At 51.7% G+C, this 27320-nt stretch overlaps 1 protein-coding gene and 1 long non-coding RNA gene across 2 annotated transcripts in view; both read right to left on the bottom strand.

Annotated features, from left to right (window-relative positions):
* Positions 1–27320, bottom strand: part of LMF1 (lipase maturation factor 1) — a 142735-nt gene that overhangs the window by 24356 nt on the left and 91059 nt on the right. Inside the window, exon 6 of the mRNA XM_059861986.1 lies at positions 24208–24375. Within this exon, the coding sequence (XP_059717969.1) occupies positions 24208–24375 (168 nt within the window). The remainder of the gene's footprint in view (positions 1–24207; positions 24376–27320) is intronic.
* LOC132335429 (uncharacterized) lies at positions 23274–24197 on the bottom strand. The gene is made up of 2 exons (XR_009488663.1): positions 24001–24197; positions 23274–23775 (listed from the first exon to the last, which is right to left on the bottom strand). It is a non-coding gene; the product is annotated as an uncharacterized LOC132335429 (long non-coding RNA).

The following is a 27320-nucleotide window of genomic DNA, read 5'->3' as shown; positions in this document are numbered from 1 at the left end:
CGACTTATTTTCCACAGTGCCTTTATTTCCAAAGGGACTTGACTTGATTTCCACAGTGCCTCCATTTCCAAAGTGACTTGATTGCCAAAGTGCCTCAATTTCCCATGGGAATCACCCACTTCCTGCTTATTCTGAGGGATCCGTGACAGCAAGGCTCCTGAAACCCTTCAGGAGGAAACCTTGGAACTTCTAATTAAAGAGCAGCATTAAATATAGAAGTGTGCATTTTTGTTTTAATTTTAGCTTTTATTGGCTGTTTAGGAGAGTATCTTGCATGTGGTCTCCCAAAATACCACTCCACGGTACCAACATCAAGAACACAGGACACTTTCAGCCTGAGGACTTCCAGCCAGTGTTCTGTTGAAAAAAATCCATGTTTTCTCATTAAAAATGACAACAAATAAATGCTAAGAATGTGTGATTTCATATTTTATACGATTGGCACCGTGGTTTCTGACATGGTGATTTGCAAGTTACAAGTTTTAAAACCCCAGCAGGACTCTTCAAAAAGTCACAGATTGTTAAAAAAAGGAGAGCTCTGACCAATCACAGCACGGAACAAAAATCCTAACTATTATTTAGTTAAAAAAATAATAATTTATGCTGAGTTGGATAATTATGAGGGGGGAAAAAAGCGATTTCTATCTGAATTCCAGACACGTGTTGGGTCCTGGAGGGGAACATGCTACAGCTGAGGTTTGGGGCTTGCTCTGTGACCTGAATGTGATTTAGCTCAATGCATATTAATCAGCCTGGCTTCATTATCACACCTCTCACTCCGCTCCTGTTCCGAGGTGATTTTGCCTCGTGCAGTTGCAGTTGTGTTAAGAAAATCCTTCTGTGCTTTGCCACTGCTGGAGCCCCTGGGTGGTCCACGGGTGGGTTTTTTTCAGGAGTGATTCACCTCTCTTTATTGCTTGGAAGTCAGGAGCAGGAGCTCTTATTTCCAGCAGCCCTGAAAAATCAGGGGATTCAAAAATAACACGAGTTTGGCGTTCTCTGGGCTGGGGTGGAACTGTGGAGCTGACACATTTTTAATTTCAGTGCTTCTGGCTGAGGCTTGGAGCTCACACCAGCTCCTGCTCACACAGGGCTGGATGGAACCACGGACCCCTTGGACCTGCAAGGACAAACCTCAAAGGAATTCCTGCTGCAAAGCCAAAAGATGGGGTTTGTCAAACATGCTGAGGGGTGGTGTCCCAGCGAGCGGCCTCGTGGCCATCGAGAGTGAGTTTTATGTTATTTCATCATCATCATCATCATCATCATCATGGAATGGTTTGGGTGGGAAGGGACCTTAAACTCCTCCAGTTCCACCCTCAACACCTCCCACCATCCCAGGGTGCTCCAGCCCCATCCAAGTGGCCTTGGACACTGCCAGGGATCCAGGGGCAGCCCCAGCTGCTCTGGGAATCTGTGCTACCCTCACAGGAACAATTCCTAATTCCCAACATCCCACTAGCCCTGCTCTCTGGGAATGTGAAGCCATTCCCTGGGTCCTGTCCCTCCAGGCCTTGTCCCCAGTCCCTCTCCAGCTCTCCCAGAGCCCCTGCCAGGGGCTCTGAGCTCTCCCTGGAGCCTTCTCCTCTCCAGGTGAGCGATTCCAGCTCTCCCAGCCTGGCTCCAGAGGGGCTCCAGCCCTCAGAGCATCCCTGTGGCCTCCTCTGGATTTGCTGCAGCAGCTCCACGTCCTCATGCTGGTGGCAGTGCTCCAGGTGACCAGAGCAGAGGGATGGACGTGTCCCATGGTGGCACCATGGGTGAAGCTGAGCCCGGGTGACTCCCAGGATCCCACAGGAGCAGCACCTCCCAGGATTTAGGGATCCACTGCCATCCAAACCCCAGCAGGCAGCAAATTTCTCCCCAAATCCTGCCTTTGCTCTGCAGCTTCCATGTGCTGCTCCCTCAGAGCTGGCTCCAGGTGGGATGGTCAGTTTAGGATGGATTCCCAGGGCAGATCCCTGCTGGAAGAGCATGGGGAGCTTCCCTGATCCTTCATCAGCTGCACGAGGAGGGAGAATTCATCCACACTTCCCCAGCAATCCCAGCCTTTGGCTCACATCACTTGGACTTTTCCATGCTCCAGCCACCACCAAGCCCAGCTGGATCTCCAGACCTCCATCCTCATCCATCCTCAGCCTTGATTTGTGCTCCCAGAGTGTCCTTCCCTTGCTGGACAATATTGAAACTCCCAATTACACCAACCAGATGGGATCAACCCCTGTGGTGATTGGGAGAAATTTTTTATTAAAGCCCAGTATTAATCATGGTAATTGGGGAGGAACTTTGAGGTTATAAAACTACAGCATGTCTAATGAGCGAGCTCCTTCTAGGAGGAACTGAGGGTTTTAATCTAATAATGTCACTTTTATGGATTATGACTGGAGTTTTATGAAGTGTGATATGAAATACAGTGGATTCATGGCTCTCGCTGGATTAATTTGGAAAAGTAGTTTTCCTGGTTCTAGGCCCAAAACCAATTATTGTTCCCATTTCTGTCCCCTCCCCGTTACCAAACCCCTCTGTCAGAAATGGGCACCTCCAGCCATAACCTTTTTACAGGTTGGGTTTCTTTCTTTGGCTGGGGTTTGGGTTTTTTTTGTTTTGTTTTTTTAGAAACCCCACATTGTTACAAACATCCAGTAGGCAGAGGAAGCTCAAATTCCATGGCACAGGCTGGATATTTGTCCAGGAGGGACAAAAACAAGCTGGAAACTCTTAAACACAGGTGAGGGCTACCTGGAGCTTGTCCACAGCATGGGGACAGCATCACCTCACTGGGACTCCCTGATCTCGAGCCATTGGCACAGAAAAGCCAAAACTGGGATGTGTGGAAGGATTATAAATCATTTAAAGGGAAAAAGGAAACCTCAAGAACCATCCAGTCCTCCCTGCTGCCCCAAGGCAGAGTCTAAAAGTCAAAGGAGAGTCTCTACCTGCACTGGAGTGTATGTGTTAAACTATTCCTGGAAAATGCTCATGCATGAAGTTCTCCCCAAAAATTCATCATAGGCACAGAGAAAAATACTCCCGTGTAGGGAGGCACAGAGTGCACCTGGAAAAGTGTCCAGGGATGTTTCTGAAGTTTTTAAGGAGCTGTGGGATGCAGTGCCTCTGGAACAGCCAGGGCACACCCATGGCAAAGACCAACCCAGTGGGAAACCACATGGATGGCAGGAGGGGCTGGGGGATTGTCCCTGTGACCCCCCTGGGGTGGGTGTTCCTTGGAATCATGGAATCACTGAGGTTGGAATCATGGAATTATTCAGGTTGGAATAATGGAATTATTGAGGCGGGAATCATGGAATCACTGAGGTTGGAATCATGGAATCACTGAGGTTGGAATAATGAAATCACTGAGGTTGGAATCATGGAATTATTCCGGTTGGAATCAGGGAATCATTGAGGTTGGATCATGGAATCATTGAGGTTGAATCATGGAATCACTGAGGTTGGAATCATGGAATTATTGAGGTTGGAATAATGGAATTATTGAGGTTGAATCATGGAATCACTGAGGTGGGAATCATGGAATCATTGAGGTGGGAATCATGGAATCACTGAGGCTGGAATCATGAAATCGTTGAGGAGGAATCATGGAATCACTGAGGTTGGAATCATGGAATCACTGAGGTGGGAATCATGGAATCATTGAGGTAGGAATCATGGAATCACTGAGGTGGGAATCATGGAATCATTGATTCTTGGATCATTGAGTCCAACCGTTCCCCCACCACAGCCAAGGCCACCACTGACCCCAAGTGTCCCCAGGTGCCACATCCACACGGCTCTGAAATCCCTGCAGGCAGGGGGCTCCTCCCTGGGCAGCCCTTTCCATGAAGGAATTCCTCCCTGACTTCCAGCCACGTGCAATCCCCAACACAAAGCAGAGGGTCACTTACTCCAGGGGCAAAATGAGGGCTCTTTAGTCCTAGGCAGTAGCCAGGATGAGGAGTCCCACCCCAGGCATTCCCAGCACCTTGGTCCTTCCCAAAGGGCTCCAGGCACGCAGGATGCAGGCACGGAGGGTGGGACCAGCCCTCAGCTCCTTTCCCACCAGCTGCAGCAGGACCCAGGCACGGCGAGGAGCAGCTCTGGACTCGGTGAAACCACAAACACCATTTTCATTTGCCATCTGTGCCTCAGAGCCAGGATTATCCCCTAATACCAACACACAGGAAAAGAAGGATTCAGGAAAAGCATTTCCCAGCCCTGTAGAAATAATGCTGGTTTGAGGTTTAATTCCAGCCTGGAATGGGCTGTCAATAGGCACCAATCAATAACTGAGTCACACAGAACTCCCTGTGATTAATGCTGGATGGTTACTGAGTGATCAGTAATAAAGTGGAACACCATCAAGAGTAGAAAGCGAAAGCCTTTCCCAGAATATCCTCCTCCCCACTAATTAGGAGATTTTTAGGAGATATGTGGGTTCAGAATTCCCTCTGCGAGAAATGATGTGAATTAAACCCTGCTCTCAAATCCTGGATCAGCCCAAAGTCACATGGAACTGTTTATATTCCCTGATTGAAGGAATGCTAAAACACTTCTGGCAAAAATGCTTCTGTTCCCTTTCACCATCCAGGCACTGCAGGCCCCTTTGAAATCACTTTTTCTGCAATATTTAGAGGCATTTAACAATTGGCAAAGTCAGAGCAAACCCAATCTTTTGGGAAGGAGAGAAGGAGAACACATCAGAAAAAATTGATTCTGATAGAACATCTTCTCTGGTCCAGGTCTTGGTAAAATTTGGCTGAAGTTGGTATTAAAGACAGAGTATGGGGAAAACAATGTTCTTGGGAATAAATATTGCTGGGAATGCTGAGCATGGCCAATCTCAGACAGCCCTGGCACAGGGAAAAGGGATCTGTGTCACAATCCCTGCCAAAAGAGTTCAAATCCAAGGTTTTGGTTTCACCAAGTCACAAATGGAGACATCTGCAACAGCTGGATGGGGACTGTGCTCCCCAGACTCCAGCCCAGCACGGATTCAAACCCACCTCTGCCTTTTCCAGCTAACAGGAAAGGACGTGACCACATCCGCAGGCCCGGGGAGAAGGCGAGCAGAAAGTCAAGGCTGTCACATCTGATCAGCCTGACACCAGCCTGGAGAGCACTGGTGGCTTCCCTCATTTGGACCCTTCTGCAGCTCCTTTCCTTGCCTCGTTAAATCCGTAATTTTGGGTAACTTTAAGCTCTCAGCAACATCTGCAGTGAAATATTGAACTTGGGTTGGCTGCTCGGTGTCACTGGAAGCCAAGGCTGGGTGAGTTTCCAACTCTGGGATGACCTGGATTTTTCCAGCAAACCAAGAGCATGTTTGGGGGGAAACACAGGGAGCTGAGCCCTGAGCCCTGAGCCCGTGGGCTCCTGAGAGCCCGGCAGAAATGGGAAACAGTTGTGGCTGAAAAGCACCAGGAAAACCCAGCCTGGTGCTGTGTTTGGGGCTGGGCAGCATTTGATTTTAATAAAGCCAGGCTGCAAAAGCCTGGAGGATAAAAAAAAGTGAAGGACTGGATGTAAAAATTTAATGGAAATGGTAAAAAAAAAAAGGAGAAACGTGAAGGAAGGGCAGAACAGCCCCTGTGCCTTGGCATCTCCATCAGTGCCTCTGCAGCAAGGCTCTGCCCCAAATCCTGCCCTCAATCTGCTGGAAAATGGCTTCAGACTGTGACAAATATGGAATCAAGGAATGTCCTGAGCTGGGAGACACCCACAAGGATCCCTGAGGTCCTTGGTGAGGATCTGCCACAGGTTTCCCATCCCTGCAGTGCCCAAGGCCAGGCTGGAAGGGGCTTGGAGCAGCCTGGGAGAGGGGAGGTGTCCCTGCCATGGCTGGGGCTGGGAATGGTCACTGAGGTCCCTTCCAGCCCAAACCATTCCAGGATTCTGGGATTCTAAGCCCAACTTCTGGTTGTTACCACGTAGCTCACTAACACATTTAGATTTGAATTTTGTTAAATTTTCTGAGGTCAAAAGAAGAAAAAGCAGGAAAAATAGGCATTTTCCCATTTTCCTTCCATCCCAGATGGCAGCTTAGCAATCCCTGAGCTGTCAGAGGTGGGGACTAAATAAATAGCAAATGAAATGTACCCTGGGCAAAACCAGAGATGCTTAAGAAAACACAAAACGTGTTAAAAACCACATTTTTATGCTGCCATCTGCAGCAGTTTCTTTTCAGCCTTACTCATAATTCCAATTACAATGGGAGCGAGGTGTAAATGATGAAATAAGTTTTTAAAAAATAGGTTTTTTCAGCTTGCTCCTTCCCTGAGCAGTTGGTTCCATGTGGGACAAAACGATGCTGGGATGGAGGCAGGGAAGATCATGAGAGATGGGGATGCTCGTTGCTCCAGCCCTGCTGGAGGTGGCTTTTATTTTATTTATATTGATTTATTCACTTGGAGGCATCTGAAAGAAACCTCCAGCACAGGGATTGATGGAGTCTGTTCAGCCCTAGATAAGAAGAGAAGCCCAAATCCTGCTTTTAGCTTTGCAGAGGAAGACAGGGTGCTCCAAAGGGATGGGATTTAATAAACCTGGAGCCATTTATCTCTGAGCCTGCTGCCTGCACGAATGGCAAAGGAGGATTTCAGGGCTGCCTGAGGAGCCTGGCTGCTCGTGGGAGCTCTGAGGATCCCAGCCATGAGGAGATGAGGGCAGTGGGTATTTCCTGGTAGCCTCATCCTGCTTTTCCCAGCCCGGATTTGGCCCGTGGCAGACGGGATCACATGAGCTGTGGATCCCTGAGGATGCTGAGGAGGAAGCAGAAAATGCCACCCACTTGCAAGGTCACAGCTGCAAGATCCCTGCTCGGGCTGCTGCACTGATGGCTTACATATGAGAGGAACCCTTGGAAGGGGAAGGAAAACATCCCAGGCAGGGCTGTCAGCAGAGGGGGAACGCTGCCCTGCAACACCCGGGGCTGCTCTCAGGGACAGATGCTCCCCTGGATCCATGCTGCCCAGGGCTTGAGGCTTTCCAGCTCCAAGGAATCTGCAGCAGAGGATGAAGTGCAGCTGCCTGTCTGTGAGGAAGTTCCTGCTCTCCACAGTGACTCATCCCACAAAACCCAAGGGCATCCTCATCAGCCACGGGGCTCGCTTTCAAGGGTTACTCATTATTCACCCACAAACTGGGTCTGCCAACAGAGGGGAAGAGCAAAAATCCAGCACTGCCTCATCCTGTCCTCATCCAGCAGCGAGGATGAGGAGCCAGGTGCCAGAGTGACACTGGGACAGAGACTGGGAATGAGACACCAGTGCCAGGCACTGCCTGGTGCTGCTGGAGGAGCACTGGAAAGGGATTGATAAGAAGGAGCGAGGATCTGAATGCTCCCAGGCTGCTGAGCTGGGAAAAGAGGCAGGGAGGTGGGAAAAGATGCAGAGAACTGGGGGGGAAAAATGCAGGGAGCTGGGGGAAAAATGCAGGGAGCTGGGAAAAAATGCAGGGAGCTGGGGAAAGATGCAGGGAGCTGGGGGGAAAAAATGCAGGGAGCTGGGGAAAGATGCAGGGAGCTGGGGAGAGATGCAGAAATTTGGCTGTTCCAGTTTTCCTGCACCATCCCCACAGTGCTCAGAGCTTTGGCAATGTGTGCATGGCCCGTGCCAGGTCAGGACATGGATCAGGAGCAGGCAGAGGCATCTGGAGAGGTGAGAGTGGATCTGCCCAGGTGTCCTGGATGGATTCTGCAAGGGGAATGTGCTCAGCAGCCCTGGAAGGTCCCGTTGGGTGGGCATCTCCATCCTGGACCTTCAGGCATGGACTTGTTAGGGAGAGTTTGTGTCTGGCTTTGGAGCTTAATTCCTCCTGACAGTGAGGAAGGTTTCTGCAAACCAAACTGTCTGGGAGCCAGGGCCAAAGGCAGGGCTGGGGCCAGCGTGGGCTGGGAGCAGCAATGCCAGAGCTGCAGAATTCCCTGCTGGAGCACAGGCTGTGCCCCAAGGCGTTCCTGACCCGGACACGCCGGAGCTGGGAGCGGTGAGACAGCACGGAGGGAAGGGAATGGAGCAGCAAGTGACAGCTCTGGCCAGGATTTACCAGGGGCAGCCCAGGGAGGTGTCCCCAGCCCTCCCAGCTGTGGTCACTGCTGCTCCTTTCTGCTGTCTTGTGGTGGCAGCGCCGCTGTCACCGCGCTGGGGGAGCTGGGCCACATCGGGCACTGTCACCGGGGAACACCCGTGGGGACAGCCCAAGGGACAAAGGGGACTGGCAGGGGCCCAGTGAGAACCTTTGGAACCCGCCCAGAGGTGTCTCCTGGTCCTCAAGACCCTGCTGGTTTCAGCCTTGTCCTGGATAGGGAATGGCCTGGGAGCGTTGATGAGGGAATTGTGACACTGGCACTTCTCCAGGGCAGGAGGGGGGCAAGAAGAGCAGCACAGTGACACAGAGATGGGTCCTGAAGACCCTGCTGGTTTTGGCCTTGTCCTGGATAGGGAATGGCCTGGGAGCGTTGATGAGGGAATTGTGACACTGTCACTTCTCCAGGGCAGGAGGGGGGCAGGAAGAGCAGCACAGTGACACAGAGACGGGTCCGTCTCGGGCACCACGGGCTCTGCCAGCTCAGGATGGCAGGAGAGGGACAGGAAGAGCAGCAGAGTGACACAGAGACGGCAGCAGAGCCACCTGAGCCCCACCCAGCCACTCATCTGCAGCCACCTGAGCTCTGGGACACAGTGAACCCCTGGTGTGGCACACACCACAGCCCTCCTGACCCACCCCAGTCACAGAAACCCCTCCAGGTCCCCCAACCCAGGCACTGCTCCCAACCTGCCCACGTTTGCAATAAAAGTGCAATCTGCAATAAAAGTGCAGGTTGTTGGCTGGCACACGCTGGAGCTTTGCACTCAGAAGCTGCTGGGAGGGAGGAGAAGCACCAGGAGAAGCAGCAGAGGCACAAGAAGATGCCTGGAACAGCTTCCAGCCAGGACATCTCCACCACAGCGTGGCCAAGGGCAGCCCTGGAAGCCACACAAGGACTCTTATCACAGCAGTGGCTGCTGTGGAGTGTTTCACTTGGCACCCTCTGGAGCTCTCATAATCTTTTCCTTTATGATTAATATTAAACAAGTCATATTCCTTATGGAATTTCCTAACCCTGTCTGTTTATATTTTTCTCTACATCAGAGTTAATATTCTAAGATCGCCCCTCTCTTTTTTTTCTCTTTTATTTCACGTTCATCTGTTTTTCCTCATTTTTCTAAATCAGGTTTCTTGTTTAGTAGCCATGACAACATCTGCCTGTGGTGGTTACACCACAGCCTGGGGCTTTTTATTTTCTTTTCTCCCCCAAGCTGCCTAAGAATTAAAAAAAAAAAAAATCCTTTAAATAAATAAAAGCATAAAATGAAAGGGGCAAGTTGGGAAGAGCCTCCTCCTCCTTTCCCTCCAATGACCCACTTCAACAAGACTTCCCAGCATGGTGGGTGAGGACTCATTTGGCTTTAATCCTGCAAAGTCTTATCCACTTAGTTCACTTCAATGGGAATACTCGGAGCACATCAAGTCAGGCACATATGAAAGTCTTTAAAACCTTGAGGTCTGGGCCTGAGAGGCACAAAAATGAAAAGCTGGAGTTGCATTTTCCTTCTGGGCGTTGAGCTCTGCACAACAGCACAAGGGTCGGGGTGGGATGGGGTGGGATGGGGATGTGCTGCTCCCAGGGGGAGGATGGGGTCACTTCCAGGAGATGCTGGAGTTCAACATCATCTTCTCAACATGGACCACCATGAATCCGGCCACCACAGCCACCCCATGGCTCTGGCACCTCCCCTCTCTGGATTCCCAAAAAACCCCCTGTGGCTCCTGGAGGCAGCAGGACCCACCTTCACACCCTCATTTCAATTAAACCCCGTCAGGACAGCCTGAAGGGCAGGCAAAGGAATCCCAAAGCAAAGGAGCATCACATCACCAAATGCATTCCTAGGATCTAGGGAATATTAAGGATTGATTTTTTTCCCCCTACATTCAGTCTTTCAGGATGTTGGGACCAGTAGCTTAGAGGGAATTCAGGCTTTTGGAAGAACAGGAGTGACTTCTCCCAGGAGCACAGCAAACGGCCGTGGAAAGACACCCCTAAAATTCCATGGGGTGTTTCACCCAGGCAACCAGGAGATGGGCAGGAACACCGAGAGCAGCCCTGGATCCAGAGGAGGCAAGGAGGAAGGGGAAAGGCCAGGAACTGAACAAAGGCAGATGAACCTTGCAGGCAGCAGAACCTCTGGGAGCCCTGGGACACGGTGTCCAGATGTTCCGAGGTCGCTGTAACCTGACTCCAGAAGGAAGAGGATGTGCTCCTCCAAACTCCCCCTGGTGCTTTAATTCACTGCAGCCTTGCTGGGGCTGCCTGTGCTGATCACAGGTGGGGCTTCACACTGACCAGAAACGTGGAGCTGGGGGCAAAAGACTCCAATCCTTTCAGCTTTGGCTGCCAAGACGGTTGAGGAACAGATTTCCATGGAAACATCTCCCTTTCCCTGCTGTCAGGGGCCAGAGGAAATCCCTCCAGCAGGGAATCTGCAGCTCCAAGGACCCCCTCACTGATGGCCACCAGCACCTGAGACTGCCCAGCCAGGACTTTCCAGCTGATCCCCTCCTGCCTGGGTGGTGGAGAAGGGGAATTGGGAAGGAACACAACATTCTGAAGCTCCAGTTCTTATCTGTGGTCACATTTTTTCCCAAATAACCCCAGGAGAATGATCTCTCTCCATCTTCAGGACCCCAGTGTCCCTGCAATGTCTCCAGCACCATCCCTCTGGCCCTGGAACCTCCGAGGTGGAGCTGCTTTGGGTGCACTGGGTTTCAGGGTGCCCCCCTGACCCTCCTCCCTTGGCTCTGCTCCCTCTGAGGTTTCTGGCTGCAGGGATGATCCGTGCTGGATGAGGAGAGCTGGCAGATTTGCTCCAGAGGGATTTGTGTGGGGATTACAACTGCTTTTCAAGGGCTGGCTATGGAATAAATGACATTAATGATGCCATAACCATGATCCCTGTCTCTCCCACTCCCCACTCCTGCCATTCCCAACCCCATCCAAGCAATCAATGCCATCTGATTTGGTTTTCCAGAGGAAATGTTGAAATTTCTGTTGACTGAAGCATCCTGAGTTTTCTACTGCTCCTGGATTTTGGCATCTCAGAGGAGCTGGCAGCTTCTCTGAGGGTGACACTGATGTAGAGCCCAGTCCAGCAGAGATGTCCCTGCCCAAAATGAGCTTTAAGGTCCTTTCCACCCCAAACCATTCCAGGATTCTACTGAACACCTGTCCCTTTCTGCTTGCTTGCTCCCAAAGTGCAGGGAATCCATCCATGAGCCATCCCAACCATCACTGCCACACCACTCTGGCCAAAATTTGGGACAGAACATTCCCAAACTGCTCTTCTTGTGCATTTTTCTCCCAGATTTCCTCAGCCTTTCCAAAACTGGCCTGATCTGGGATTTCTCCCTGCTCCCATGTTTTCCAGACTGGAGCAGGGTGTAAATTTCAAGTGCCACTTCTGTCCCTGAAGAGCTCCACGTGGGGACACCAAGCCCAGACCAAACCCACGTGGTTCCTGCAGAGCTTAACCCGGCCCCAGAGGGAGTTTCACGTGTGGAAAAAGTTACTCAGGAACGTGGACAAAGCAGCTCCTGGCAGAGATGGAATTAAAATCCAAGAGGAAAGCAGGAGAGGTGAGACCTCGTGCTGCAAACACCTGCCTGGGTCGAGGTTTTTTGGGGCTCAGCTCAGGGTTTAGAGCAGCAGCAGAAATCCAGGATGCTCTGCACAATGTCAGCATAAATCATGGAGTCTTTCCCACGGATCAATGAAAAGCATGGAATTGGTTTGGGTTGGAAGGAACCTCAAAGTTCATTTCCAGCCCCTTTCCATGGCCAGGGACTCCTTCCACCAGCCCAGGCTGCTCCAAGCCCTGTCCAACCTGGCCTTGGGCACTTCCAGGGATGGGAGGACCCAGCCTGCTGGGAAATGTTGTTCCCAACAAAAGGGAAAGTGAGGTTGGGGTTTGCAAGCAATTCTCCAGGGAAGGACCAGCACTGCCCAGAGCCCAGCATCTCCATCCCCCACCCAGGGCAGCCCCAAACAAACCCCAGCTGCTCCAGGAGGATCCTGCACTCCTCTCTGAGTCACAGCTCCAAAGATCCCGGTTTTTATAGGAAGATGAAAGCCATGAGTGACACAGGTTTCCTGCCATTTCTGGCTCTTGCATCAGCATGGAGATAAGATCCCTGCTGGAGCTGGGGAAGGGGATGGTGCAGCTGTGTAAACTGCGTGTGGGCTGGAGCATCCCGGGGCTGCAGCCTCATCCCAACACTGCCAGAGCAAAATCCAACCTCCCTGGGGGCTGCAGCCTCATCCCAACCCTGCCAGAGCAAAATCCAACCTCCCTGGGGGCTGCAGCCTCATCCCAGTGGTGCCAGAGCAAAATCCAACCTCCCTGGGGGCTGCAGCCTCATCCCAACAAAATCCAACCTCCCTGGGGGCTGCAGCCTCATCCCAACAAAATCCAACCTCTCTGGGGGCTGCAGCCTCATCCCAACCCTGCCAGAGCAAAATCCAACCTCCCTGGGGGCTGCAGCCTCATCCCAATGGTGCCAGAGCAAAATCCAACCTCCCTGGGGGCTGCAGCCTCATCCCAATAAAATCCAACCTCTCTGGGGCTGCAGCCTCATCCCAACACTGCCAGAGCAAAATCCAACCTCCCTGGGGGCTGCAGCCTCATCCCAACACCACCAAAGCAAAATCCAACCTCTCTGGGGGCTGCAGCCTCATCCCAATGGTGCCAGAGCAAAATCCAACCTCCCTGGGGGCTGCAGCCTCATCCCAATGGTGCCAGAGCAAAATCCAACCTCTCTGGGGGCTGCAGCCTCATCCCAACACCACCAAAGCAAAATCCAACCTCCCTGGGGGCTGCAGCCTCATCCCAACAAAATCCAACCTCCCTGGGGGCTGCAGCCTCATCCCAACAAAATCCAACCTCTCTGGGGGCTGCAGCCTCATCCCAACACTGCCAGAGCAAAATCCAACCTCTCTGGGGGCTGCAGCCTCATCCCAACAAAATCCAACCTCCCTGGGGGCTGCAGCCTCATCCCAACAAAATCCAACCTGTCTGGGGGCTGCAGCCTCATCCCAACCCTGCCAGAGCAAAATCCAACCTCTCTGGGGGCTGCAGCCTCATCCCAGTGGTGCCAGAGCAAAATCCAACCTCTCTGGGGGCTGCAGCCTCATCCCAATGGTGCCAGAGCAAAATCCAACCTCCCTGGGGGCTGCAGCCTCATCCCAATAAAATCCAACCTCTCTGGGGGCTGCAGCCTCATCCCAACAAAATCCAACCTCTCTGGGGGCTGCAGCCTCATCCCAACACCACCAAAGCAAAATCCAACCTCCCTGGGGGCTGCAGCCTCATCCCAACACCACCAAAGCAAAATCCAACCTCTCTGGGGGCTGCAGCCTCATCCCAACAAAATCCAACCTCTCTGGGGGCTGCAGCCTCATCCCAACAAAATCCAACCTCCCTGGGGGCAGGGGCGTTTCACAGCAACGTTAAACCCACGACAAGCCAAGGAGTTCTGCTCATCAAAGCAGGAAAAGGGAAAATCCATCTTCACCTGCACCCCTGAGCAGCCCAGGCACCGAGATCCATCGCTCTGAAATGATGTGGGATTTGTTTAAAGGGCTTTAACTCAAGCTGGCCAGCCACTGTGTGAGGGGGACTGGGGAAGTGACACCTCTGTCTGTGCATGGTTTCACACATAAAAGCACACACTCATTTCACTGGACAGGACAGAACTGACTGCAATATGCATGTTATTTTTTAAAAACCCTAAGCTGACCCTGTGGGAGGACAGGGCACAGGGAAGCTGTGGCTGCTCCAGCCCTGGAAGTGTCCAAGACCAGGCTTGGAGCAACCTGGGACAGAGGAAGGTGTTGGGGCTGGAATTGGATGGGCTCTAAAGTCCCTTCCAACCCAAATCACAGCAGGAAAACCACGCCAGGAACCCACAGCAAGAGCATCATGGCCACTGCTCTGCCAGCCAGTGATCCCAGAGGGAAGCTGAAGGAGCAGGGGTGGGAAGAAGCCTCCTTTCAGCCAGGAAAGTCACTTTAAAAGCAGCAAAATCCTCCCCTCGCTCCAAGAACACCACACCAAAGGCACCATCCCACTCCAGCCCCTTCCAGGCCTGGAATGGGCACATTCTGTTTTCACACATCCATCTCTGACACCAATAAATGATTTTCTTCATAATAAATGTATTAAAAATCCTCTTTAAAAGAAGTTTCTCATCTGCCATCTGTTTCCAGTTAGGCTGTTCTGATTTCATCTTCTTTTTATTTTTTTGAAATGGAATAGAAAACATTATTTAAAGGCCCTGTCATCTTGCTGGTGGGAGGAGAGATCCCAAATCCCAAATCCCAAATCCCAACACGTCCCCCTGCCCAACAGCAAAGGCTTGGTGGGAGCCAAGAGCTGGGAAAGTGCAAGGGGACCAGTTCAGATGAGGACTAAGGGACAGAAAATGGGATTAAACTTGGAAGACCTTCACCATCTCTCCAAACCCTTGCACTGAAACTGGAGAAATTCACAGATATTTAAAGATATCTGACACATTGTCGTGGGCGAGTGCTTTGGCTTGGGCACAGGGATGGGTTGGGATGGTTTCACTCAGCTTGAGCAGCTACACCTAAACGTAAATAAATAATTCTCCCTGGAGATAAGGTGCCAGAACATGGTGAAGATCATGTCATGGACACCAGGAACATCTCTGCTTTGCAGCTGCTCTGGCTCTCATCAGACAGAAATGTTTTATGCCCTCACTCACATGTGCAACACATCCTTTATCTCCCAGCCTGGAGCTGAATCCTGAATCCCATCTGGGAGATGCAGATGTTGGATCATTTCAGCATCCTCAGCATCCATTTCCCCCAGCCTGCCCCAGCACCTGGAAATTCTGCTGCGGGATAAAAGGTCCTGGAGCACGGAGGGATTCTGAAAATCAGGTGCAAAATCCAAACAGGGAGAAGACCCAAGCACCCCGAGCTGCCCCAGGGCCCAGGAGGTGAAGCCTCCCTGTCCTGGGAGCTGCTCCTGGAGTGGGAAGAGCAGCCAGGGAGCAGCACAGAGAGAGGCACCTGAGAGCCCCTGGACAGCTGTAACGGGGCCAGAATGCCAGGACTGGGTGAGTTTCCAGCTCATTTCAGCCAATCTTGCAATTTAAGGATCCAGCTGGTGATTCTGGAGTCAGTGCTCAGCAACACTCCCAAGGACTGGCACAGAGGTGGCACCAAACTGTGCCAGCAGCACTGGGCCAGCCTGGCACACCTGGCAGCCTGCAGAATTCTGGAGCTCTGCTGGAACTCACCCCTGCTGTGCTCCTGGCTGGCCAAAGGCACTGCAGCTCCTGCTGGCCCCAAACCCAAGAGCCCCAGTGAGTGAAAACCAGCCCTGACCCTCCTGCTGCATTATTCCAGCCATGGCAGCGCTTCCCACCCAGCCTGGTTCCATGGCTGGGCATCCAAACTCCCTCTCAGGCTCAAGAGCAGAGCCAGGAGCAGCAGCAGAGGTGGGCTGGCAGGGACAGGGCAAGCAGAGGCACTGCAAGCCCTGCTCCATGGCAAACCAACCCCTCTGGAGCCCAGCCCCAGCACAGGCACGAGCCCCAGGAGCCACGGCCGATTCCCAACTCTCCACAGCCCAGCCCAGGGCTCTGGGATGCCCTCCAAGCCCCCGTGGTGCCAGCAGGATGAGGGATGGTGAAGGAGCCCAGCTCCAGGCTGCTGGAGTCACTGCTGCTCCCCTCTCCAATTAATCAAGTTCCCATACTGATTAACAGCCTGATTCATGGCTCTCGTTAGGAGCATTCTGGAACAAACAAGGCTGTATTTCAAGGCCACTGGCTTAATGGTTAAAATAAATACCTTCCAAATTTCTATTTTCAAGTAGCTGAACCTTTTCCACCTTTACAACTAATTCAGACTTCCTTCAAATTATTTTTCTAAGTAATATAACAATTTGTTTTTCATTAGAGCTTGTCAAAGCCGGACTTGGGTTTATTTTGAGAGAAACCAGGGCTCTCCAGAAACTGTTTAGTACAATCTGAATGACGCCCAAAGGGGTTATTGCAGCCACAATCAAAATAGAGTTTACAGCACTGGCTTGGGGTGACACTTTATTTAATGATTTCAAAAAAAAAAGAAAAGAGAAAAGAAAAAACCCCCAGCGCCCTGAATCAGGAGCTAATTAAATGCACTCCTATGGCTCCCAGGGAGTGTTTCTCAGCCCCTCTGACTACTGCAGAATGCAAGGAATAACTTGTTGCTAACTAATCCCAGAGCCCACGATGGGAGCAGTGTTACTGACTGGTTTGGGGTGGTGTGTGCTGCTGGCACGGCAGAGCCTGTGGAGCTGGATGTGAAATCAAGTATCAGAGTGATTAAACACTTTGGGTTGTTAACTCAGAATGTTTCTTGTTGGGGGGTGTAGAGCTCAGGATTTCATTTAAGGGGGCTTAAATGTAACAGAAATTCTGCCCTGTAAATGCTTTGATTTCACATTCCTTCTGTTTTGGAGTGGGGAAAGCTGAGCTGGAGCAGAGCCAGGGGGAGGGAGGGGACCTGGGGATCCAGGAGGGGCAGGGACACCCCAGCCACCCTCACCTGGCCAGGATGGGTGCACAGGGCTGGCATCCACCTCCATAATCCCAGCCCAAGCTCCAGCATTCCCAGAGAACCTTGGAACCTCTCTGCCTGCACCTTCCACCAGATTTAAAAATCCAAAGAGGATTTTTGAACAACTGAAACTGCAAAACTCTTTTCCACGGGCCCATTCCTCCAGTGCTGCTCTGTTCACTTTCCTGGGACTCTGTTTGTTGTTTCTTTCTAAACCACAACAAAATCAACAAGATTTGGACTTTGGGGAAGGCTGAATTTCCTCTGTTCTGGCAGGGGAGCCCAGCCCAGCCCAGCCCAGGCAGTGACACCCACCCAGAGCTGCTGGGCTGGGGGGCCACGCTCCCCAGCATCCTTAGGGATTTATAAAAAAGCAGGAAAGGGATGTTTTCCAGGGACATGAAGCTATAGAACAAGGGGGAATGGATTTAAACTGAAAGAAAAGAGATTTATGTTGCATATCAGGAAGAAATCCATCCCTGGGAGGGTGGGCAGGCCCTGGCAGGGGTGCCCAGAGCAGCTGGGGCTGCCCCTGGATCCCTGGCAGTGCCCAAGGCCAGGCTGGACAGGGCTGGGAGCAGCCTGGGGCAGTGGGAGGTGTCCCTGCCATGGCAGGGGTGGCACTGGGTGGGCTTTGAGCTTTGTCCCAACTCAAACCATTCTGGGACTGTGTGAACTGCAGAATAATTCCTGAATGTTCTGTCTGCTCTGTCCTCCACTGAACTGGGCTTTATTCTCACACACACTAACAGCCCCACTCTGCATCCACACAGGAAAGCACCTCCCCCAGCAGTGCCCGTGCCCGTGGGTGCCCAGTTGAAGCCCTGACGAGGGCCCTGGTGCTCCTGGCACGAGCCTGGCACTGGGGGAACCCCGCTAATCCTGCTGGAGACACCCCTGATTTACACCAGCCTGGCCACGAGAACAAACCCAGCTCGGCTCTGACAAGTGAAAACAAACACTGGATTCAGACACTTTCTGCAGGAAGGGGGGGCTGGTTAATTTTTGTTCCCTCTCTCCAGGCTGCTGCTGTGACCTCTGCTACCTCCTAAGTCAGCAACACAATCTCTTGCAGCTGTGGCACTGCAGCAGCCTGATTTAATTTGTGTGTGTGTGGCTGCAGGGGCAGCTCATCCCTCCAGCATCTCGTGGTGGGGCAGAGGCAGCGCTGGGACAACGGGGGGCTCGGCCCTCCCCTCCCCCAAAAAAAGAGGGGGGAAACCCTCACTTGGCCTCCCCTGCCTTCCTGGAGAGATGGGAACAAAATCGACCAGAGGGAAATGTCCTTTTCCATCAAAATTTTTAAGAGGTTGGGGTTTGGCCAAGCCAAGGAGGAAAAAAAAAAAAAAAAAAAAAAAAAGGCAGAAAATATCTGTTCAACAACTGTTTTCTGCCTGAAAAGAAGGAAAAAAAAGAGGAGGAAAACGACTTTGCTCCTGCTCTCCTGCACATGCCCAGCTCCCAGGGGCTGCCTGTCCCTGGTGCAGTGCCCAGCTGGGCAAGGGTGCTGCTGGCAGCTCGTTTCCAGAGCAGAGCTGGAGGTTTCTGCCACATCCCCCCTCAGGGTCCCTCTCCCAGCAGGTCCCTCCTTCCCTCTGCAGCTCCCCAAGTCCCTGAGGGCTCCTGGGCTGGATCCTGGGAGCAGCTGCCTCTGCAGGGCTCTGAACCTTGCAGGGGCTCTGGGGCTGTCACCTCTGCCTTCAGCAGGGCTGGAACTGTGCCTGGCTCCTGGCACTGCCAGCCCTGTGCTCTAGAACTGTCACCTTGTGCCCCTGGCACTGCCACCCCTGTGCCCCTGCACTGTCACCCCTGTGTCCCTCCACTGTCACCCCTGTGCCCTGGCATTGTCACCCCTGTGCCCTGGCACTGCCAGCCCTGTACCCCTGGCACTGTCACCCCTGCGTCCCTGCACTGTCACCCTCTGCTCCTGGCATTGTCACCTCTGTGCCCTGGCACTGCCACCCCTCTGCCCCTGGCACTGTCACCCCTGTACCCCTGGCACTGCCATCCCTGTGCTTCTGGCACTGCCATCCCTCTGCCCCTGGCACTGTCACCCTGTGCCCCAGCACTGCCATCCCTCTGCCCCTGGCATTGTCACCCCTGTACCCCTGGCACTGCCATCCCTGTACCCCTGGCACTGTCACCCTGTGCCCTGGCACTGTCACCCCTGTACCCCTGGCACTGTCACCCCTGTACCCCTGGCACTGCCACCCCTCTGCCCCTGGCACTGTCACCCCCGTGCCCCAGCACTGCCAGCCCTGTGCCCTGGCACTGTCACCCTGTGCCCCTGGCACTGCCATCCCTGTACCCCTGGCACTGTCACCCTGTGCCCCTGGCACTGCCATCCCTGTGCCCTGGCACTGTCACCCCTGTGCCCTGGCACTGTCACCCCTGTGCCCTGGCACTGCCAGCCCTGTACCCCTGGCACTGTCACCCCTGTGCCCTGGCACTGTCACCCTGTACCCCTGGCACTGTCACCCCTGTGCCCCAGCACTGTCACCCCTGTGCCCCTGCACTGTCACCCTGTGCCCCTGGCACTGTCACCCCCATGCCCCAGCACTGCCAGCCCTGTACCCCTGGCACTGTCACCCTGTACCCCTGGCACTGCCATCCCTGTACCCCTGGCACTGTCACCCCTGTACCCCTGGCACTGTCACCCTGTAGCCCTGGCACTGTCACCCCGTGCCCTGGCACTGTCACCCCTGTGCCCTGGCACTGTCACCCCTGTGCCATGGCACTGTCACCCCGTGCCCTGGCACTGTCACCCCTGTACCCCTGGCACTGCCATCCCTGTACCCCTGGCACTGTCACCCCTGTGCCCTGGCACTGTCACCCCTGTGCCCCAGCACTGTCACCCCTGTGCCCTGGCACTGCCAGCCCTGGCTCTGATGTGGCTCCTGCTGAAGCCATCCCGGGGCTGCCCTGGTGGGAGCAGGGCAGAGCCTCCACCACCCCTGGGGATCTGCAGCTGCTCCCCAGCCCAGCCCAGCCCTCTGGAGCTCGCTGGGGCTGGCTCCTCCAGGGACCCCTGCAGCCACCAGGATGCTCCGTGCCGGGGGACACACCAGGAGCTCCTGGGGGCCAGGGCAAGGAGTCAGACTGCCCACAGCCACCCACAGCCAAAGGGACTGAACAGCTTAAACGCCTCCCCACGTCCTCAGCTCCCCAGACTGAGCCTTCATGGCTCTGACTGGGAATCAGAGCAGTGCCCCAGCCCTTCCAACAGCACCAGCTGGGCACTTTCCATGCTATTTATTCATTTATGGATTTCACCTTCCTGATCCCAAAGCTCCTTCCCACCTGGCACTGCCAAATCCACCCTGGCCCCTTCCCTGCCTCCCTCCCAGCCCCACTGCCAGCTCTGAGGGGCAAGGTGGCTTTTTCCTGCCTCTTTTTTTGGCTTCCCTCTCGCTTCCCCTCATCAACTCCTTTGCCAAGCTGTGTAATTTTACTGCCTGGCTTCCAAGGAGCCAAGAAATACGTTTGGTGTGAGCTGGGAGTTGGACAGCGTGAAAAACACACAGATCCAGGTCTGAGGAGGCAGATCCAGGTCTGAGGAGGCAGATCCAGGTTTGGTGGAGGCAGATCCAGGTTTGAGGAGGCAGATCCAGGTTTGAGGAGGCAGATCCAGGTCTGAGGAGGCAGATCCAGGTTTGAGGAGGCAGATCCAGGGCTGGAGAAGGCAGATCCAGGGCTGGAGGAGGCAGATCCAGGGCTGGAGGAGGCAGATCCAGGGCTGGAGGAGGCAGATCCAGGGCTGGAGGAGGCAGATCCAGGTTTTGGAGGAGGCAGATCCAGGGTTTTGAAGAGGCAGATCCAGGGTTTGAGGAAGGAGATCCAAGGCTGGAGAAGGCAGCTCCAGGGAGCAGTGAAATCCCCACCAAGCTGAAGGATCTGCCTCCCCCAGCAGCACTTCCAACCTCCCACACCCCACAAACTCCTTGGGGTATGGGCAGGCTCTGCCCTGGTGCTTCTACAGAACCAAGAATCAGAGTCCAGACCTCACCTGGGGTCTCCAAGACCCTCCAGGAAATCTTTTGCTCCCCTCCAGGTACTGACAGCTGTGTTTTTAATTTGATTTCTCCAGAATGTTGGGGTGCTTCAGATGCAGGGGTGCATTTCTCAGGCCCACAGCCCAGCTCTGCTACAAAAGCCAGCCCACCACAGAGTTGTTAAGGTTGGAAAAGCTCTTTAGCATCATCAAATCCAACCCTCAACCACCACATTCACCACGGAACCACGTCCTGAAGTGTCACATCCCCGTTTTCTGAACACTTCCAGGGATAATTGATTCCTGGCAGGCACAACTGGCAGCAGTGCCCAGAAGGTCCATGGAATGGTGGGGATTGACCTGAGCTCACAAGGAGAACGTGGCAGAAGCCCCAGAGCTGAGGGGCAGGAACCACAGCAGGAGGGACCATTCCTGGCCAGGAGCAGCAGCACCGAGCCCTTCACGGATCTGCTGGGAATGGGCTCATCCCAAGGGTCCCTGTGGCCCCTCCAGGGGGGAACTGAGGTGCTGGCAGCACTCTGGTGTCCCTCAAAGCCACCCTAAATCCCACCCCAAATCCCATCAAACACAAACCCCAACAGGAACCTCCCATGCACGTCCAGGATGGGAACAAGGTGGAGCTTCCAGCTCCCTTGGGATAACTCCAGGCTGGAATCCCAACCCCACAGGAATCCCCTGGTGGACACACAGCCATGCTCAGGCTGCTGAGCACCTCCTCTCTGGTGTTTCCACCCTCTCTAAGCTTTTTTCCTTACAAACGTGAAGCAGGCAAGAAGAATAAGTTCACACTTGGAAAAAAACCCCACTTTCCTCTTTTAAAGCCCAACTTTTTTTGGGTTCCTGACAAAGCAATATTCTCCAGGCCAGTTGGAATCTGGAAAAATACACTCACTCCAGCTCGCCACCATGACTCCAATAACAATTATAAAATGTCCAATAAAACTTGTCTGTAATGTCAATTCAAATCTTGAAAAGCAGAATTAAGTGGTATATCAACATTAAACTTTATTGCTTCCTTTGCAGAGCACAAGGATTGTCAATAAAAGTCATTCTGAATGAAGAAAAGGGCAGTAAATATTAAATAAACAGGTTTTTGTTGAAATGCTATAAAGGCACCAGGGCTGCCTCTTACACTGGGTCCCTTTCTGCCTGCTCAGACTCCCCTCGTGATCGAAATCAGGCAGTAATTGCCAGCTATCAATAAAGGGCCAATTAAAGGGGCTTGATGCCTGCACTGGCTGGCATGAGGACATTTATGGGGTGAGCTCAGCTCTGTCTGAGGTGCCCCAGCCCCCCCAGGGCCCTGCTCCTCGTTAGGAGGTTCCTGCCTGGGAGTGACAGGGATGGAGCAGCCCCGAGGGGAGAGGGGGTGACAGGGGAGCACTGGGCAGGGGATGGGAGGGACCTTCAAGATCACCTTGTTCCAACCCTGGGGACACCTTCCACTGTGCCAGGCTGCTCCAGCCTGGCCTGGGGCACTGCCAGGGACCCAGGGGCAGCCACAGCTGCTCTGGGCACCCTCCCAGGGATGAATTTCTCCCTGACCTCTGATCTAACCCTGCCCTCCTTCATCCTAACCAGAAGAGAGGGTAGGTTTTGCTTTGTCTGTGGAGTTTTCTTAGGGTTGGGCTGAATAAAATCCTCCCAGTGCCTCCAACAAGCTCAGAGGTGTCACAAACACAGCTGGCACCTCTGGAGCGACACCCCGGGAGCTCCCTGGGTCAGACCTCTCCCTCCATGTGCCCAAATCCATCCCAACCCAACCAAAACTGCCCCAAAAGGTAAAAGGAGACGTCCAGTGGCACCCAGACACAACAGGAAGGGTTTGGGCAGCAGAAGGAACCGGGAGGGCACAAACCCGCCGGGGTTTCTGTCAGACCTTTAAAACCTGATCAGCATTTCTGTGGTTTTCCAGGGCCTTTATGAGCTGTACTCCAGTTTAATCATCACATGAACTCACAGGAAGCAGTAACAGCTCCTGAGGATGAATTTCATGATGCTGAACAAAGGCAGGGCAGCAAGGGCTGGAAATGGAGTTTCATGAGCTCTTTGAACCCTGCCAGGACAGGCAGGAGAGGAATCAGATGGGCTCCAGGGAAGTATTTATGCAACAGCTTCTGTCCTCTGAGTTTTGCAGAGGTGCAAGAAAACCCACCCAAAAAATCAACTGGAATGTGAATCCATTGAATTTTCAAGGAATTATTTTGATTTTAAACCTCAGCACAGTCAGTCTGGTGGTTGTGAAGAGCAGCTCAACCCCCTCCAGAGATAAAGCACAATCCTCAAACGATAAATACAGAAAGAAGAATCCCCTCAGAGGTGGACAGATGTCTATAAAAATGAACTTCTGGGGGAATCACAAGGACTCCCCACAGAACCTTTGCACTGATCCTGGGCTGCCATTCCTCTGCCACACAGAAACCAAAGCTCCAGCAGTGGGAAACACCCCGGAATTCCTGGCTGGGAATCATCCTCACTGCCTGCAGCCTGAATCCCACCCTGTCCCCTGAGCAGCTCCTGCTGGGAGGGGTGGGGAAGCCCAGGACAGGAGGGCACCCTCAGGATGATGCCTTGTGACCTAGAACAGAGGCTAGACTGAGCTAAAGGATAAAGCAGGGATTTATTAAAAGGCTTCAGTGGATCCACCTTGGGCAGCACAAGAGCCCAGCCAGGGCTGCACCCCAGGTGAACCCAAAATGGTCACAAAATGTACACCTGGTCATGGGGTCTCTCACTTTGATCAGTTCTGCTCCACTTGCATCTTGGAGCTCATTGTCCCATTCCAGCTTTAGGTTTTGCAGTCCCATCCTTGTTTTTCTCTCTCCAGCCCACGGGGTTTGTGCTCCTGGGCTGAGATTTGGATCATTTGTCCTTGGTGAGATTTGGATCATTTGTCCTTGGTGAGATTTGGATCATTTGTCCTTGGTCCCCAGCTGGAGCAGGAATTGTTTTGTCTCCCTGCTCTGTGCACAGAGCTCACCATCCCCTCCTGTGAAGCCAGACCCACACACTAAAGCAGCACAGAACCTGAAAGTATATAAAAGCCAGAACCTGAGGCACCATAACATGAATCCCAAAACTACAGCCTAAAGCAGCACAGAACCTGAAGAATATAAAAGCTAAACCATGAGGCACCATAACATGAATCTCAGAATTACAGCCTGAAGCAGCACAGAATTTGAAAAATATAAAAGCCAGAACCTGAGGCACCATAACATGAATCTCAGAATTACAGCTTAAAGCAGCACAGAATTTGAAAAATATAAAAGCTAAACCATAAGGCACCATAACATGAATCTCACAATTACAGCCTAAAGCAGCACAGAACCTGAAAAACAGAAAAGCCAGAACCTGAGGCATCATCATGAACCCCAAAACTACAGCCTAAAGCAGCAAAGAACCTGAAAAACATAAAAGCTAAACCATGAGGCACCATAACATGAATCTCAGAATTACAGCCTAAAGCAGCACAGAATTTCAAAATGAGAAAAGCCAGACCCTGGGGCCTCAAGGACACGACTGAGGAGCAGCTCACCTGGAAGAGGATCTGCAGGAGCCCGTGCAGGATGGCCATCCTCCTGCCCAGCAGCAGGAAGAAGGGCACCAGCAGCTCGATGAAGTGGTTGACCAAGGTCTCGAGGCGGTGGAACCACCAGGGCGAGCGGTGCATGAAGTACGAGATGGGGTTGGGCACTGGCTGTGTCTGCAAAGGCAGAGGGAAAAAGGAATTAATCCCCTCCAAAATCAGAGGGAAAAAGGAATTAATCCCCTCCAAAATCAGAGGGAAAAAGGAATTAATCCCCTCCAAAATCAGAGGGAAAAAGGAATTAATCCCCTCCAAAATCAGAGGGAAAAAGGAATTAATCCCCTCCAAAATCAGAGGGAAAAAGGAATTAATCCCCTCCAGAACGTGGTAGGAAGAGCTGTGAAGTTCTGGCCTCGTTCCTTGTTTCTCTCCCCAAGTTTGCCACCCTGCACCTCTGGGAACTTGTTTTTTTGCAGACAGAATGACTTCGTTCCACACATCTTTAAACAAATTCATCTCTTCAAAACTGAGTTTTTTAATTTTCCCTTTTGCCACCATAACCAAACCCCATCATAAATTAGCCCTGCTATTATTATTTAACAGTGACATCTCACACTTAGATCAGCACTGAGGGATGGCAGAGGGAGTGAGGATCCTCAGAGCAGATCCAGAAACTGAGCCTGAGATTTGCTCGGGGTCAGGCCTCGGGTCAAACAGAGCCAGGAATGGAAACCAGATTTCAAAACCTCGGAGATCTGCTTTCAAAATGTTTAAAATTCAAATAAATGTGCTGGTAGAGCTGCTTTCCAAGATGGTAATTTGGGAGAGGAAAGTGTAATTCCTCTAAACATGCTCTACTGGTTAAGGTATTTACATACTGGCCTTGGGACAATATTATTCTTTTGTCAGCCTGAAATTTTTTGCCACTGGCAGATTTTTCCATCCAGGACAAGAAAACAGCAAATTTTTCCAAGGGAACAACCCCAAATTCTGAAATGTTAATAAGTGCCACCCTCAGAAATCCCACAACTGGAGCAAAAAATAAATGTGAATTTATCTTAACGTATCTGACAGGCTCAAACTCCCCGGCATTGTTTTAAAACTTCAACAGCAACAACAAAAAAAGAGAGAGGTCGAAAACACAAATGTTAATTGAAGGAGACACAACACATCTTTAAATTATTTGTAGTTAAATCCAAAATACAAACAAAACAGGGCAAATCCTGCAGGATGCATGGCAGCCAAGCACGCTCCCGCTGCCAAATCCCACAACTATTGTAATTCCTTATTAGCAAAGCTGGGATTAATAAAGCCTGGCCTGGGCTGGAGGCCCCTCAGGACAGGAGACCGCATCCTTCCTTCCCGGATGGAGCCAGGCCGGGGTCAGGGAGCTCTGCCAGGGCCACTCCGGCCAGCCTGGGGGGGCAGGCCAGCCCCAGGTGTCCCCCAGGGCCCCTCCCCTCCACCAGGACCTGCTGCCAGGTAATCCCTGCTGGCTCCTCGCAGCATTCCCAGCCAGGCTCCCAGAGGGATGGCTTGGATCCCAAAGGGCTGAGAAATGCTTCGAGCCTTCCAAACAGGCAGCCTGGCCCTTGGCTCTTTTAAAAAATCATTATTATTATTATTATCATCATTATCATCATCATCATCATCATCATGGTCATTACTATTATTATTATTGTTATTGTAAAATTATTAATTCATTATTAATCACAAGTATAAACATATCATCATCACAATTAGTATCACATTACCATAATTTATTGTTATCATTATTACCACAAAAAAAATTATAATATTAATGATTTATTGTATTGTAAGTATTAAATAATAATAATTACAATTTTATTATTATTTTCATCATAATCATGATTCTTGTTATTATTCTTAATTTATTATTATCACAATTATAAACTTATTATCATCATCACCACAATTAGTATCACATTACCATAATTTGTTATCATTATGACCACAAAATATTTATAACTATTAATGATTCATTGTAAATATAAGTATTAAATAATAATAATTACAATTTTATTATTTTCATCAAAATCATGATTCTTGTTATTATTCTTAATTTATTATTAATTTATTATTATCACAATTATAAACTTATTATCATCATCACCACAATTAGTATCACATCACCCCAATTCATTGTTATCATCATTATTACCACAAAAATAATTATCATTATTAACTATTTATTATAATTATAAATATTAAACTGTTGTTGTTGATGATGTTGTCATTACCATTATTATTATTTTTAAGTGCTTTAACCAATCCTGACCCAGCTGAGGCATCGATCCAACACCTTGGAATGTCTGGCACTCGTGGATAAAGACCAGGGAGAGCAGGCAGGGTTACTGATGTCACACCTAATTATCATTGTAATTAATGCATTAATCTGCATCGTTCCCACTTCTTGTTCCAGCTGGGACTGGAGATTTTTGCCATCCCAAATTGTTTTAGGGCAGGAAGAGAAAATTCCAGCCTCAAATCCCACTGCAGTGGAAGCTCCAGGCCGGCTTGGAGGGAGAGAGGGTGGGGAGGTCCCAGATCCCCAGGGCAGCTGTGGCTGCCCCTGGATCCCTGGAATTGTCCAAGGCCAGGCTGGATGGGGTTTGGGGCGCCCTGGCACAGCAGGAGGGGTGGGATGGGATGAGCTTCCAGGTCCTTTCCAGCCCAAACCAGTCTGGGATTTGAGGCTCAAGCAAAGCCCAGGGACAGCCCGGTGATTCACACGTCCCAGAAATGCCTCAAGAGCTGCTGGGGGAGGATTTGTGAGTGTGTGTGTTCCTGCAATGCCTTCCAGATGCTGCACAGCACAGGTTCCCCGGGAAGGGAGCTGTGCTTCCCTGGGATGGGGCAGGGAGGCAGGAGCAGCCTGGGAATCACCAGGAGCCCGGGATGCTGGAGAACCTCCTGGATTCTCTTTGTGCCTGAGCCCACCAGAGGCACCCACAGCTGGGGAAGCACCCTTCTTTTGTCAGCCTGAAATTCTTTGACACTGGCAGATTTTCCCATCCAGGACAAGAAAAAGGGGAATTTTTCCAAGGGAACAACGCCAAATTCTGAAATGTTAATAAGTGCCACCCTAAGAAATCCCACAA

This window comes from Haemorhous mexicanus, chromosome 17, assembly GCF_027477595.1.
Source record: "Haemorhous mexicanus isolate bHaeMex1 chromosome 17, bHaeMex1.pri, whole genome shotgun sequence".
In the NCBI taxonomy this organism is placed as follows: domain Eukaryota; kingdom Metazoa; phylum Chordata; class Aves; order Passeriformes; family Fringillidae; genus Haemorhous; species Haemorhous mexicanus.
This window is presented reverse-complemented; position numbering and strand designations above follow the sequence as displayed.